This window comes from Schistocerca americana, chromosome 2, assembly GCF_021461395.2.
Source record: "Schistocerca americana isolate TAMUIC-IGC-003095 chromosome 2, iqSchAmer2.1, whole genome shotgun sequence".
NCBI classification, from domain to species: Eukaryota; Metazoa; Arthropoda; class Insecta; order Orthoptera; family Acrididae; genus Schistocerca; species Schistocerca americana.
This window is the reverse complement of record NC_060120.1, coordinates 759,798,642-759,811,644: the sequence shown is the minus strand read 5'-3', so window position 1 is coordinate 759,811,644 and position 13,003 is coordinate 759,798,642. Positions and strand designations below refer to the sequence as shown.

The following is a 13,003-nucleotide window of genomic DNA, read 5'->3' as shown; positions in this document are numbered from 1 at the left end:
AATGTCATACAGGTGGGCATAAAATGAGATGATATTAACATAAGAAGTTAATCAAAAGAAACCCCATGAAATATGAAAAAGGAAAGGTAAATAAACATGATAAAAAAGGAAGGCTGGTTAGGGTCTAACATACCACCAATGGTGAGACCATCATAGATGGAACGTAAGATAGCATAGGACACGAATGAAATCATTTTAGATTTTTCAGAGGAACTATCCCAGCTTTTGCCGTAAGTGATTTAGTGAAATTATGGAAAACCTAAATTTGGATGTCAACGTGGGGATTTGAACCCTGTTCCCTTTAAATGTGAGTACACTGCCTTAATCACTGGTGCCATTTGGTTCAGTAATTAACATGGATATTTAATTAAAAGAATAGGCTTGAAGAAATGAAGATAGCAGTGGAAAGAAGGGGTAAAAGTAATGAATAGTAATTACAAACCATAACTGGGGGGAGGGGGGATAATTATCAATGTGATATTTTTGAAGTTATCTTAGTATGAACTACTGGTGGTACGTTTCTGATTTCTGGATAAGTTGATACTTTCATTTTGTGCACAAATAGGCAAAAGTCTTATTAAATTCCATTAATTCAAAAAACAAATGTATGTCAAGAATTTCAATATCTTATAGTTGCTTCAAACCTGCTTCTCTATCAATGTCCTGTAGTTGCTCTGCTGATTTCATTGCCCTCAGTTTTTGAGGTACAAGGGTCCAGATTTTTATCACAGAGTCGGCAAATCCAACTGCCAAGAGACTTGAGTCTTCTGCAATTTCTGCACTTGTGACCCTGCACCAACAACAACAACATAAATAAACAAATATATAAATAAAAAACTAAAGTTTTCAAAACTCAAAGGAAAGTGGGTTTCAAACATAACACTTATTTCAAAACTGCTTCAGTGTGGTAAGCGAGAAATTACGCTGCCGTGTAAGACGAATGGCTCTTCCATCAAATATAACTTCACCAACAAATCATTATTCATAAATTACAGAGATGGGGTGTCCAGCAAACAGTCATTTTTTTCATATTCGAGACTGCATGAATGATTTATTGCCCACCCGTTCTATGTTATCAATGAATTCTTCAACTGTAAAATGCAGTAATCCAACAGATGACCCACTGTACATTTATTGTAATATAAGCTAAAATATTTCAGTAGTCAATACCTTATCACACTGTATTATAAATTGTAACTTCATTTGATGTTGTCAATTACTGTAATGGCCTAAAGACAATAAAATCTTCATTATTATTATTATTTTCCAATTTTTTCAAGGCAATTTTTTCCATGTTACTTTTTTTTTATTAAATTTGACACTCATACACCCTTTCTTTCAAAAGTATGTATTGGTAATTATGAGAATATCTATAACTAATTACAAAATGTTTCTTTAGTAATGTAAATCAGAGATATGAATTAAATTTTTATAAAATGTTAAATACTATATTTTGATTTACAGATACTGGAAAATATCAAATAACAAATTACAAATTCTGTTTTTACTCATATACACTGAAGTGCCAAAGAAACTGATATAAGCAAGCATATTCAAATACAGAGATATAAAAACAGGCAGAATATGGTGCTGCGGTCGGCAACATCTATATGAGACCACAAGTGTATGGCGCAGTTGTTAGATTGATTACTGCTGCTACAACGGCAAGTTATCAAGATTTGAGTAAGTCTGAATGTGGTGTTATAGTCAGTGCATGAGAGATGGAACACAGCATCTCCAAGGTAGTGATGAAATGGGGATTTTCCCGTACAACCATTTCACGAGTGTACCATGACTATCAAGAATCCGGTAAAACATCAAATCTCCGACATCGCTGCAGCCAGAAAAAGGTCCTGCAAGAACAGGAGCAACGATGACTGAACACAATTGTTCAACATGTCAGAAATGCAGCCCCTCCACAAATTCCTGCAGATTTAAATGCTGAGCCATAAACAAACATCAGCATGCAAACCATTCAATGAAACATCATCAACATGGGCTTTCAGAGCTGAAGGCCCATTCATGTACCCTCGATGACTGCACAACACAAAGCTTTACACCTTGCCTGGGCCCGTCCACACCGCATTTGGATTGTTGATGACTGGAAACACGTTGCCTTGTCATACGAGTCTCGTTTCAAATTGTATCGAGCGGATGGATATGTACGGGTATGGAGACAACCTCATGAATCCATGGACCCTGCATGTCAACAGTGGACTGTTCAAGCTGGTGGAGGCTCTGTAATGGTGTGGGGCATGTGGAGTTGCAGTGTTAGGGGACCCCTGATATGTCTAGATCTATCAGATCATCTGCATTCATTCATATCCATTTTGAGTTCTGATGGACTTGGGCAATTCCAGCAGGACAATTTGCCACCCCACACATCCATAATTGCTACGGAGTGGCTCCAGGAACACACTTCTGAGTTTAATCACTCCCACTGGCCACCAAACTCCCCACACATGAACACTGTTGAGCATATCTGGAATGCTCTGCAACACACTGTTCAGAAGAGATCTCCACCCCTCTTACTCTTATGGATTTATGGACAGCCCCGCAGGACTCATGGTGTCAGTTCCCTCCAGCACTACTTCAGACATTAGTCGAGTCCATGCTACATCGTGTTGCGGCACTTCTGTGTGCTCGCAGGGACCCTACACGATATTAGGCAGGTGTACCAGTTTCTTTGGCTCTTCAGTGGACTTACATTATTACTTGCTGATTGAAATGAACAAACTCTAGAAATTTGTCACAATAGAAATGAATAAATCATTCCTTGAAATTTTCTATATCTGCCAAAATCTCTGAGGTTTCGTTCAACATACTTACTCTTTTTGTTTCTAATTCTTTGACTTCAGCTTGCTTTTGTTTGTTCAGTAATCATTTCTCCTTTCCTCTTTCACCATCCTTCTACTTATTTTTCATACTGTCTTTGTACAAAGAATGTGCATTGTGGAATCAGTGAAAAGACTTTTGTTGATGTTGAAATAACCAACTCTATTAGCAAATGTGTCTATATATATATTATATATCTTTGAGCAATAAGGCATTTTTTTGGTTTAATTCAAACAGTGTGTGGCATTGTATTAAGTAGTCATTATGCAGTAAACAGTCACTTGTTTGAAGCTGATCTATGTGGACGCATGAGTGGAAAAATGATGAATGAAGAAGCTACTCTTGGTCCATCCACATCTATAACTCCATTAACAAAGGGAGAAGTGAAAAATATTATTATAAATGCCATGCAGTGCTGCAAACGGATGAAGATGGAAATAGGTGAGCATATTGCTGATGTGAATAATTACTTAAAACTGATAACTGTATTAACATTGTAAAATTAGACACAATCATAAATGTTTAAAATGTCATTCGTCTGCTCCTACCTGAACAGTTTTGTTACAACAGCCTTGATTTATTTCCATTAGAACAAATAAGCATCACATTTACTGTGAACATCTCTATATATGTGCCTCCATGAAAGCTTTTTATTCCTGTGTGTCACTTCCACCACAGCACTGCTTCCCTGCATCTTTTGTCACCCTGTGGTTGCCGGCTGCCTAAGCATTCATTCCACTGCTTTGAAGGTTATTACCCATCTGCTCAGTGAGGTGACCATGCAAGGATTCACAAGCTATTGATTTATCAACACAAGATGGTTGATAACCTGAAGGTAAACCAAAGGCTATCTTCTTCAGCCATAATAATATGTCAGCCTGTTACCACTGAGCAGTCGTTCTGTCCCATAGGTCTGTTCAATATATATCAGTACAAGTTGGTAATCTTCATTAACTATGACATCTTGTTTTCGACTGCTGCCACAGCAATGATCTAACAGTTGTTATAATAAGTGTCACAACAGGGTTAATTTAGTTTCAGATATTGTATTAAATTGTGCACAAACAGCTCTATAAAGTGTTTTTACAAAATGTATTAGTTCTGTGTGTTATTTCCATCATAGCAGCTTTGTGTCCAACTTGGAAGTAATGAATTCCCCACTCTCCCCAGCCCTCGTGCTAGTACCAGTAAGCTGCCTTGGACCTCTGCCTCATGTGACAGCTCAACAGGCATACAACAGTCATAAATCTTTGTGTACACATTGGATCACAAACAGGTAGTACGTGTACAACATGTAGATTTTCCTTTGCATATTCAAGTGCTATTTGAAACATCGCATATGGTTTAAACTGATAATAATGTGGATTGGATAATAATAATATGGACTGGATACACTGACAAAATTTTAAAAATTGAGTTTTTTTTTAATAAAATTAAAGGTTTTTCCCTAATTTTGAAAATTTCCAGCTCTTTTCAAATTTTCAAGATTGCAAGGTCTGCTGGACATCCTGAGAGACGTGAATCTAAGAAATATTAATTAGTGGACTCCTGATTGTTAATGCTGACTCAGGTGTGTTGAACGTCAGAGGCAATATTGTGTCCACATATAATATCTGGAAGTAAGTTTTATGCACTGAAAACTATAAAATCATGTGAATCAGTGGCGTTCTTTTCTGTGAAGTTAAATCATTTTATTTTGTAGCAGGAAAGACAAGCACTTTGTAGATTATTGCACACATTTGGGATGCCTCCTTTTCCAAATTTCAAATGTCAATTATGTGACACTGATATCTGCTGCAAGATTTTGCCATGAATGGACTACTACTTAATGTGTCACCAGCATTGCTAGTTCCAACTTTAGAAAAGTCCTTTTCACAGTTCTTCGTTAGATTTTATAGGCTTAAATATTGTCGAATTTCTCACTAAAAACTACAGTACTGACAGCCAAAAATAAAGCATTTCAGATTCAAAAAATAATAAAGTTATCTGCTATTGTTAGTATCACTAATAAATGAAGTTGTTATTCAATCAGTGAAAACACTGTCACAATTTATTTGCAAGGGAGAGGGGGTTTAACATAAAAATAATATAAAAGCTGACGAGGGCAGGTGATTTACAACCAGATATGACGGAGGGGGGGGGAGGGGGGGGGGGGGGGGGGGGGAGAAGGGGGATACATTAAGTGCATAGTACATGGTCTGTTTTTTTGTAAGTAATTATATAGGAGGAGTTCCCAATGTCAAAGTTGTGAAATTTCTAGGGTCTTTATTCTCTTCAGTCTAGTTCTTAAAGAAACAGTTCTGGTTCTTAAACATTGAATATCACAACAGAAGGGTGTAACATACCTCCATCTGAATGGCATTATTTGCAGTAACGTCTTAATATGAAAATAAGCAATTTAAAACAATACGTACAGGTAGCAGAACAGCTATTTACTTTTGATTATGATACTTACATACTATGAGAGTTTAGTAATGTGTAGAAACATATGGATGGAAGTGAGTCTGGACCTAAAGTTACCCGTTTTGAAGCCTCTCTCATAGCCTTAGCCTTCTCTACTTTGTCTGCATCCTTCCTGGAAATAATACAAAAAATTCATAAGGACGATGGTATATACACATTTTTATTCATTTAACAAATAGAAAAAGTCCAGCACAAAGTAACCCTGAAAATTGTAGTTTGATTGAAGGAAAGAAGGAAGGAATGAAGATTGAGTTTAAGGTCCCATCGACAATGAGGTCATTAGAGACGGCGCACAAGCTCGGATGGTATCAAGAACGGGGAAGGAAATTGACTATGCCCTTTCATAGGGACCATCCTGGCATTTGCCTGGAGTGATTCAGGGAAATCACAGAAACCTAAATCTGGATGGCTGGATGCATGTTTGAACCATTTGTCCTCCCAAATGCAAGCCTAGTTTGCTAACCACTGCGCCACCTTGCTCAGTAGTTTGGTTGAAAGCTATGTACAAAGCCTAGTAGGAAGTCCATAGCTTCTGCACATAAACTCCACAGTTTTGTTGTAAATAGAAAATTGAGACATGAATCATATATAAAAAGCCAAAGCTGCAAAGTTAGCTAAAGGCTGTCCAAGAGCTGATAAGACTATATTTTGTTTATATTCTGGAGTTCTTTGTAAGTAGGGCTTCACAGGATAATTGGTGTCTATCTTCAAGAATCTGCCAATTGAGGTTTTTCAACATTTTTGTGATACTCTCCCATGAGCCAAACAATCCTGCGGCCATTCGTCCTGCCCTGCTCTGTATACATTCAGTATTACCTGTTAGTTCTATTTGTTATGTGTGCCACACATCTAAGCAGTATTTCAGGATGCGTCACATGGATCTTATTCATAGACTGATTGCTTTTGCCTAGTACTACCAACGAACCGAAGTCTGCAACATACCTTACCTACAAATGAGCCTATGTAATCATTCCATTTCAGATCCATACAAATTGTTAATGCCAGGTACTTGTTGGACTGATTCCAATTGTGAGGCATTGATGTTGTTGTTCAGACTATTGTTTTTTGCCAAGTGCATAATTTTACATTTATGAACATTTAACACAAGCTGCCAATCACTGAATCAATTTGTAATCTCTTCAAGATCTGCCTGAATATTTGTGCAGATGTTTTCAGATAGTATCTCACTATAGACAACTGCATTATCTGCAAGTATGAGGTTATCAACACTGCTGTTGCCAAGGATCCCATCACACTCTCCTGGGGCATACCTTAAGTTACTCCTACTTCTGTTGATGACTTGCCATCCACGATGACATCCTCAATCCAGGCACAAATTTTGTTTGATACACAAATCTTTAGGTGTAGGAAATTATAGTACTTGGTAATACATAACATGAGGTCAGGCCATTCAGTGCAATAGTTCCAATCATTTCATGTTGGTGGACACACTCTGCCGCTGGGCAGTCGCACGGTAGGAACACCAGCTGCTACAGTAACGGCTGGCGTTTCTACCATATGGCTGCCCAGCAGTGGACAGTTTCTGCCATCTTGCAATGATTGGAACCCTTGCACTGACTTGCCTGACCACATGTTATGTATTACCAAATACTCGTTCGACCTATACTTGAGTATTGCTCATCAGTGTGGGATCCGTACCAGGTCGGGTTGACGGAGGAGATAGAGAAGATCCAAAGAAGAGCGGCGCGTTTCGTCACTGGGTTATTTGGTAACCGTGATAGCGTTACGGAGATGTTTAATAAACTCAAGTGGCAGACTCTGCAAGAGAGGCGCTCTGCATCGCGGTGTAGCTTGCTCGCCAGGTTTCGAGAGGGTGCGTTTCTGGATGAGGTATCGAATATATTGCTTCCCCCTACTTATACTTCCCGAGGAGATCACGAATGTAAAATTAGAGAGATTAGAGCGCGCACGGAGGCTTTCAGACAGTCGTTCTTCCCGCGAACCATACGTGACTGGAACAGGAAAGGGAGGTAATGACAGTGGCACGTAAAGTGCCCTCCGCCACACACCGTTGGGTGGCTTGCGGAGTATCAATGTAGATGTAGATGTAGATGTAGACTATAATCTAATAGAGGGAAACATTCCACATGGGAAAAATATACCTAAAAACAAAGATGATGTGACTTACCAAACGAAAGCGCTGGCACGTCGATAGACACACGAACAAACACAAACATACACACAAAATTCAAGCTTTCGCAACAAACTGTTGCCTCATCAGGAAAGAGGGAAGGAGAGGGAAAGACGAAAGGATGTGGGTTTTAAGGGAGAGGGTAAGGAGTCATTCCAATCCCGGGAGCGGAAAGACTTACCTTAGGGGGAAAAAAGGACAGGTATACACTCGCACACACACACATATCCATCCGCACATACACAGACACCATTTCATACACTTGAAGATGTGATTTTAAAATCTCAAAACTAGTCACGGGTTGGATAAATATTAGTACAACTGAAGTGGATCTCTCCAAATTAATTACTAATTTTATGAGCTTTTATTCAAATATATTACATTCTACCAACAATTTTCTATTGTTACAATTTAGGTACAGACGGTATTTTTATCTGCCCGTTCTTCTTGTCTCGTCAGCAACACTGCTGCAATTCATTTGCATATATCTGATTAAATAAATATATAAAATCTCCATTTTACTTTCTCTAGAACACCTACATAATTTTTAACACTTAGTTCTTTCTGTTCTTTAGTGCCATGAGAGACACTCAAGTTGAAAAAGGCTTCATCCAATATTCAGAGTTTACCTGTCAGAAGGTGCAAGTATAAAATAATTGAATTAGCAGATACTACTCAACATGGCTGAAAAAACTGAAGTACTAGGTGGGAAAAAATCACAGGATATCTGTAATGCTTTAATTCTAAATTATTTTTTTGATTTCAGACACTAAGGCTTATACCTCTGTTCAAACAGAATTATAAACCTTAGCGACTGAATATATTTGTTATGATTTATACAGTGTCTAGTAAGACACCTATACTAAACCTTGTCTTTCTGACATGAAATCAGATTTATAAACATAAATGTTTAGTACTTCATGGTAACACTGCTGTTGAATATGTTTATACTGTTACAGAAGGTTAACGCAAACAATCTCTCTCAGGAACCCAAAACATTAAATAATAAGACCTGATAACTGAGGTTTAAAAATGCAAATGTAATTTATCATATTGTATAATATGTATAGATAAAAAAAATCAACTCACCTAGTGGCAGCAAGAGAAAACACATATAAAGGATATCGAAATGTGCAAGCTTTTGGAGCCGGTGGTTCTTCTTTTGGCAGCAGGGTACAAGAGGAAGAGAGAGGGATGAAGGAAAAGGATTGGCAAGGTTCAGGAAATAGGGAGAGTTATGGAAAAGTCGCCCAAAATCCCAGGTTGGGGGAGACTTATTGGACAGGATGAGACAGAAAGACCAACATATCATATATAACATGGCAAAGTTGTGACTGAATCTTGGTATCATTTATTGAATGCCTTTTTAGTATGAATTGATTTTATTAAGCCTCTCAATATTTTATTTACTGTTAAGATGTAAATCACCCCTGAGAGTGAAGAGAAACTAATGAGATTGAGATGTATAATTTCATTGACATTCAATTTCCAAAGTTCATCTCAAGATTACATATAAAGGACAAACATAGGATTTCTTACTTGACAATCATCACACAATATTTAGTTTCATTAACACCAAGCAAATTAATCTGGTCTTGTTTTTCATCTGCTTCCTTCCAGTCTACACTTTATATTCTCAGCAGTAAAATTTGTCTTCTTCTTTTAGTGTCTCGTTTCCTAACATGAAGTCTTCAGCATCAGCTGATTTAATCTGACAATATTTAGTTCTGTGTTTTGATTTTGGATATCATGAAACCTCTTTTCAGGACATTATCCACTCTGATCAAATCATCTTCCAAGTCATAAAAATATATAATGAGATATAAATGACTGCAATAAGTGCATATAAGCTCACTAACAAAGAAACGTACTTACAGGTCTGGAAGAGGCATCCTATCAGGTGGCGGAGCATTTGGGTCTGATTTTGCTTTCTTGGAAAACAAAGGATCTTTCTTTGGTTTCTTCTTCTTTGGTTTATCAGCATTATCTGCATCAGCTTCTTCTTCTTCTTCAACTGGTAGATATTGAATGTCTGGTTCTTTCAGCAATCCATAGTAAACCTTAGCTTTGTTATCTGAAATGTTAAAGGACCATTTACTTGTCATATTCAACATCAATATCACCATAAAGTACTAAACACCTTTGGATATAAATCTGATTTCATGCCAGAAAGACCAGCTTCATATAATTATAAATGTTATAAATATGCAGAAGTCTAACTAAAAAATCTTAAATACTATTAAACAAATTTCAACATATAACAAAAATGATAGGTTGCCAATCACCATGAAGGTGGCAAATTGAATTGCAGGCAGGCACAATGAAAAGACTCCCACATACAAATTAATTTATAAAATGAGTCTTCAAAATGCCTATTGAATACAACATAATTTTTTACACTGCATGTAAAATTAATGAAAGAAAGTATCTTTCTTAAAACATTTGGCTTAAGCCAGAAACAACGAGAAAACTGTGTCTACTGCAAATCAATCTCCACCATGCAGTGTGAACTGATGTGCATAAAATGGAAACAACTACTCAGCAGAACAGCCAAGAGCATGCCATTCTTTAATCAACCTCCACCACTCAAACAATTCCACCAATTCCAAAACTGACAGGACATAAGGCATTTTAATGTGTCTTCTCTTAAAGATAGATAAGAGCCTCATCTATACTTTTCAGTATTTTATGGTCTTAGCTACTGACATTTATAATTGTTCTGCAAGTTTCTTTAATGTCATCCGGCTACCTTTCACCAACTCCCATTCTCTAACTTTTCTTATCCCTTAAAATCCAACCTATGATTTTCTTGGTCCACCTAACATTCATTCATTCATTGGCTGCCGATCCAATCCACCTCTATTTCATTTTCAATACAGTCATCATTGTCTCTTCCACTTCAGTTCATTCCCCAGTCCATTTTTCTCTCCTTGTAATTGCAAACATGCGTGTCTCTAATGCCCACTGATCAACCCTTTGTCTTCGAATGCTTTTTGCATTAAGTCCCCGTCCCATTCTCATATGTCAAAACTGGTAATGCATACTGATTGTAATTTTTCATTTTCAGACACATGGACAGTTTAGTTTTGAAAACTATGTCTAGTTTATAAAAATACTCCAACCAATTTTTGCTCTTCAGTTTTTACTTTTGTTGTCTGTCCGATTGTTGCTCTACATACAAAAACTCATCTGCTGGTTTTGTGACAATATATTTAACTTTTGCTACCTATTTTTTGTAATTTTGCTTATACATTAATTTTGGATTATTACAAACGATTTTGCATTCTAATTTCAAACTTGCTCCATTACACCATTCCTTTACTTGTTAAAGTTTATCTGCACTAGAGAAGAAAACTAGAAAATTGTCAGTAAAAAGAAAGTATTTCACATATGTACCAACGGCTCATATTCATTGTTTATTTTTCCAATTTAAAGGTTTGAAAACTTCCTCTAGGACTACTGCAAATAATTTTGGTGATTAGGATTATATTTGATATGGAATTTACTTGTTGATTTCTCTTTCAATTCTGAATTTCCAACTATTCTGACAATGTGCAGTGGAAGGAATATGAAAAATAGGATTTAATGTTCTGTTGGTGGATCATCAGAGAAAAAAAAATGGAAATGAGCATTTGGCATCATTGGCCGGGAGGCCCCTTACGGGGCAGGTCCGGCCACCTTGGTGCAGGTCTTATTACAGTCAACGCCACATTGGGCGACCTGCGAGCCAGATGGGTATGAAATGATGATGAAGACAACACAACATCCAGTCCCTGACCGGAGAAAATCCCTGACCCAGTCGGGAATCGAACCTGGGCCTGCAGGATGGCAATCCGTCATGCTGACCACTCAGCTGTCAGGGCAGACATCATTAGAGAAGATGGAACACAAGTTTAAGAAGTAAAATTGGGGAGAGTGGAGAAAGTAATTGGTCTTCTTTTAAAAGCAAAAAATCTCAGTACTTGCTTTGAGGAATTTATGGGAACTACAGAAAACCAAATACTGGACAGAGATTTTCTCCACACTGTGAGTTCACAGACTGTACCATAGTGTTACCTTGCTCTTGCTCTGTACGTCTAGTGGAAGGTGTAACATTCGTTGATGAATGAAAACATTATGACCACTTGTTTGATAGTGCTTTGGTCCACCTTTAGAACCCTGTACATAGCAATTCTCAGTGACAAGGATTCGACAAGTCCTTGGTAGGTTTGTGGAGGTAAGTGGCACTAGATATCTGTGCACACATTACACAATTTCCACAAATTATGGGCTGCCAGTTTGTGGGCACACAATAGCATCCCAGATGTTTCATTGTGTTCCAGGCAGGTAAATTTGGTGGTCAAGACATCAACATGAATTCACTATCGTGTTCCTCAAACCACTTTAGCATGAGTCTGGCCTTGTGACATAGACAGTTATGGTGCTGGAAGATGCCATCACTATTGGAGAAAAGATCAAGCATGAAGTGTTGCAACAGTTGCAAGAAAGTTCACATAGTTCACAGATGCCATGGTGCCTTTGATTATCACTGCAGTCCCTATGGAAGTGCAAGGGAATGTCCCGCAAAGCATAATGATACCATTGACATGTGTTCATGTCACAGCGCATGTTCGGGGCAGTCGTTTGCCTGGATGATGGCGTATCCCAACACAATCATCAACCAGGTGCAACAAGAAACATGATTTGTCTGACCAGGTGACCCATTTCCTTTGCTGCAGGGTCCATTCAATTATCCTGTGGTCATAACAATTGTAATTGACAATACTGTTAGATCAACATGTGAATAGGTAGGTGTTGTCTACTGTGAAGCCTCATGTTCAACAATGTGCGCTGAATGATGTGCTCCAAAACACCTGTCTCTGCATCATTACTGTACTCTGTCATCAGACCTGCCCCAGTTCCCCATTTGTAGCCCTTTTCATTGCTAGAACCTCTCCCCATTCACCTCTGCTCTGATTCTATACTTCCCTTAATGCATCACATCTGCAAAACGCCACTGGCAGACAGTAAGTCTTGTGGTAGGCAGTGGTCATAATGTGTTGGGTCATCAGTGTTCGTGTTCTTCAGTATACTATGATAAGTTGAATCAATGCCATATTTCTCACAGGCTGTTAGTACAGACTTTGTTGAAACTGAGTCGAAACTTTCTTAAAATGTACAATCATAGACAACACAGTAATTTATACACATTGCTCAATGCAGTAATTTCTTTCAAGACTTGTAAGTGTTCCATGTACTGCACCCACTTCTATAGTCAGCTTGCTCCCTTTCTTGATTCTTGGTTTTTCTTTGCAGTAGGTAAAAATTTAGGTGAATATACAGCACACTATGGTGAGCAGTCTGACATATCTATAGCTGTTTTACATGTTGTCAGTTTTCTTTCCTGTGAAGTAGAACAGTTGCAGCATTGTAATATGAAACATAGACAGAGTTGATTAGCAAAACACAGTTGACTTCTTAACTACCATATTTTATTTGTAATAGTGAAATAAACTGCACTGGTGACTAAAGTCAGGCTGCAGAGAAACATAAACATAATTTCCATGAACTAAC

At 37.7% G+C, this 13,003-nt stretch overlaps 1 protein-coding gene across 1 annotated transcript in view; it reads right to left on the bottom strand.

Moving 5' to 3' along the window:
* LOC124594899 (transcription initiation factor TFIID subunit 5) overlaps positions 1-13,003 on the bottom strand; it is a 64,695-nt gene that overhangs the window by 13,541 nt on the left and 38,151 nt on the right. Inside the window, exons 5-7 of the mRNA XM_047133374.1 lie at positions 9,326-9,524; positions 5,291-5,410; positions 645-790 (exon numbers count right to left, since the gene is read on the bottom strand). Coding sequence (XP_046989330.1) covers positions 645-790; positions 5,291-5,410; positions 9,326-9,524 — 465 coding nt within the window. The remainder of the gene's footprint in view (positions 1-644; positions 791-5,290; positions 5,411-9,325; positions 9,525-13,003) is intronic.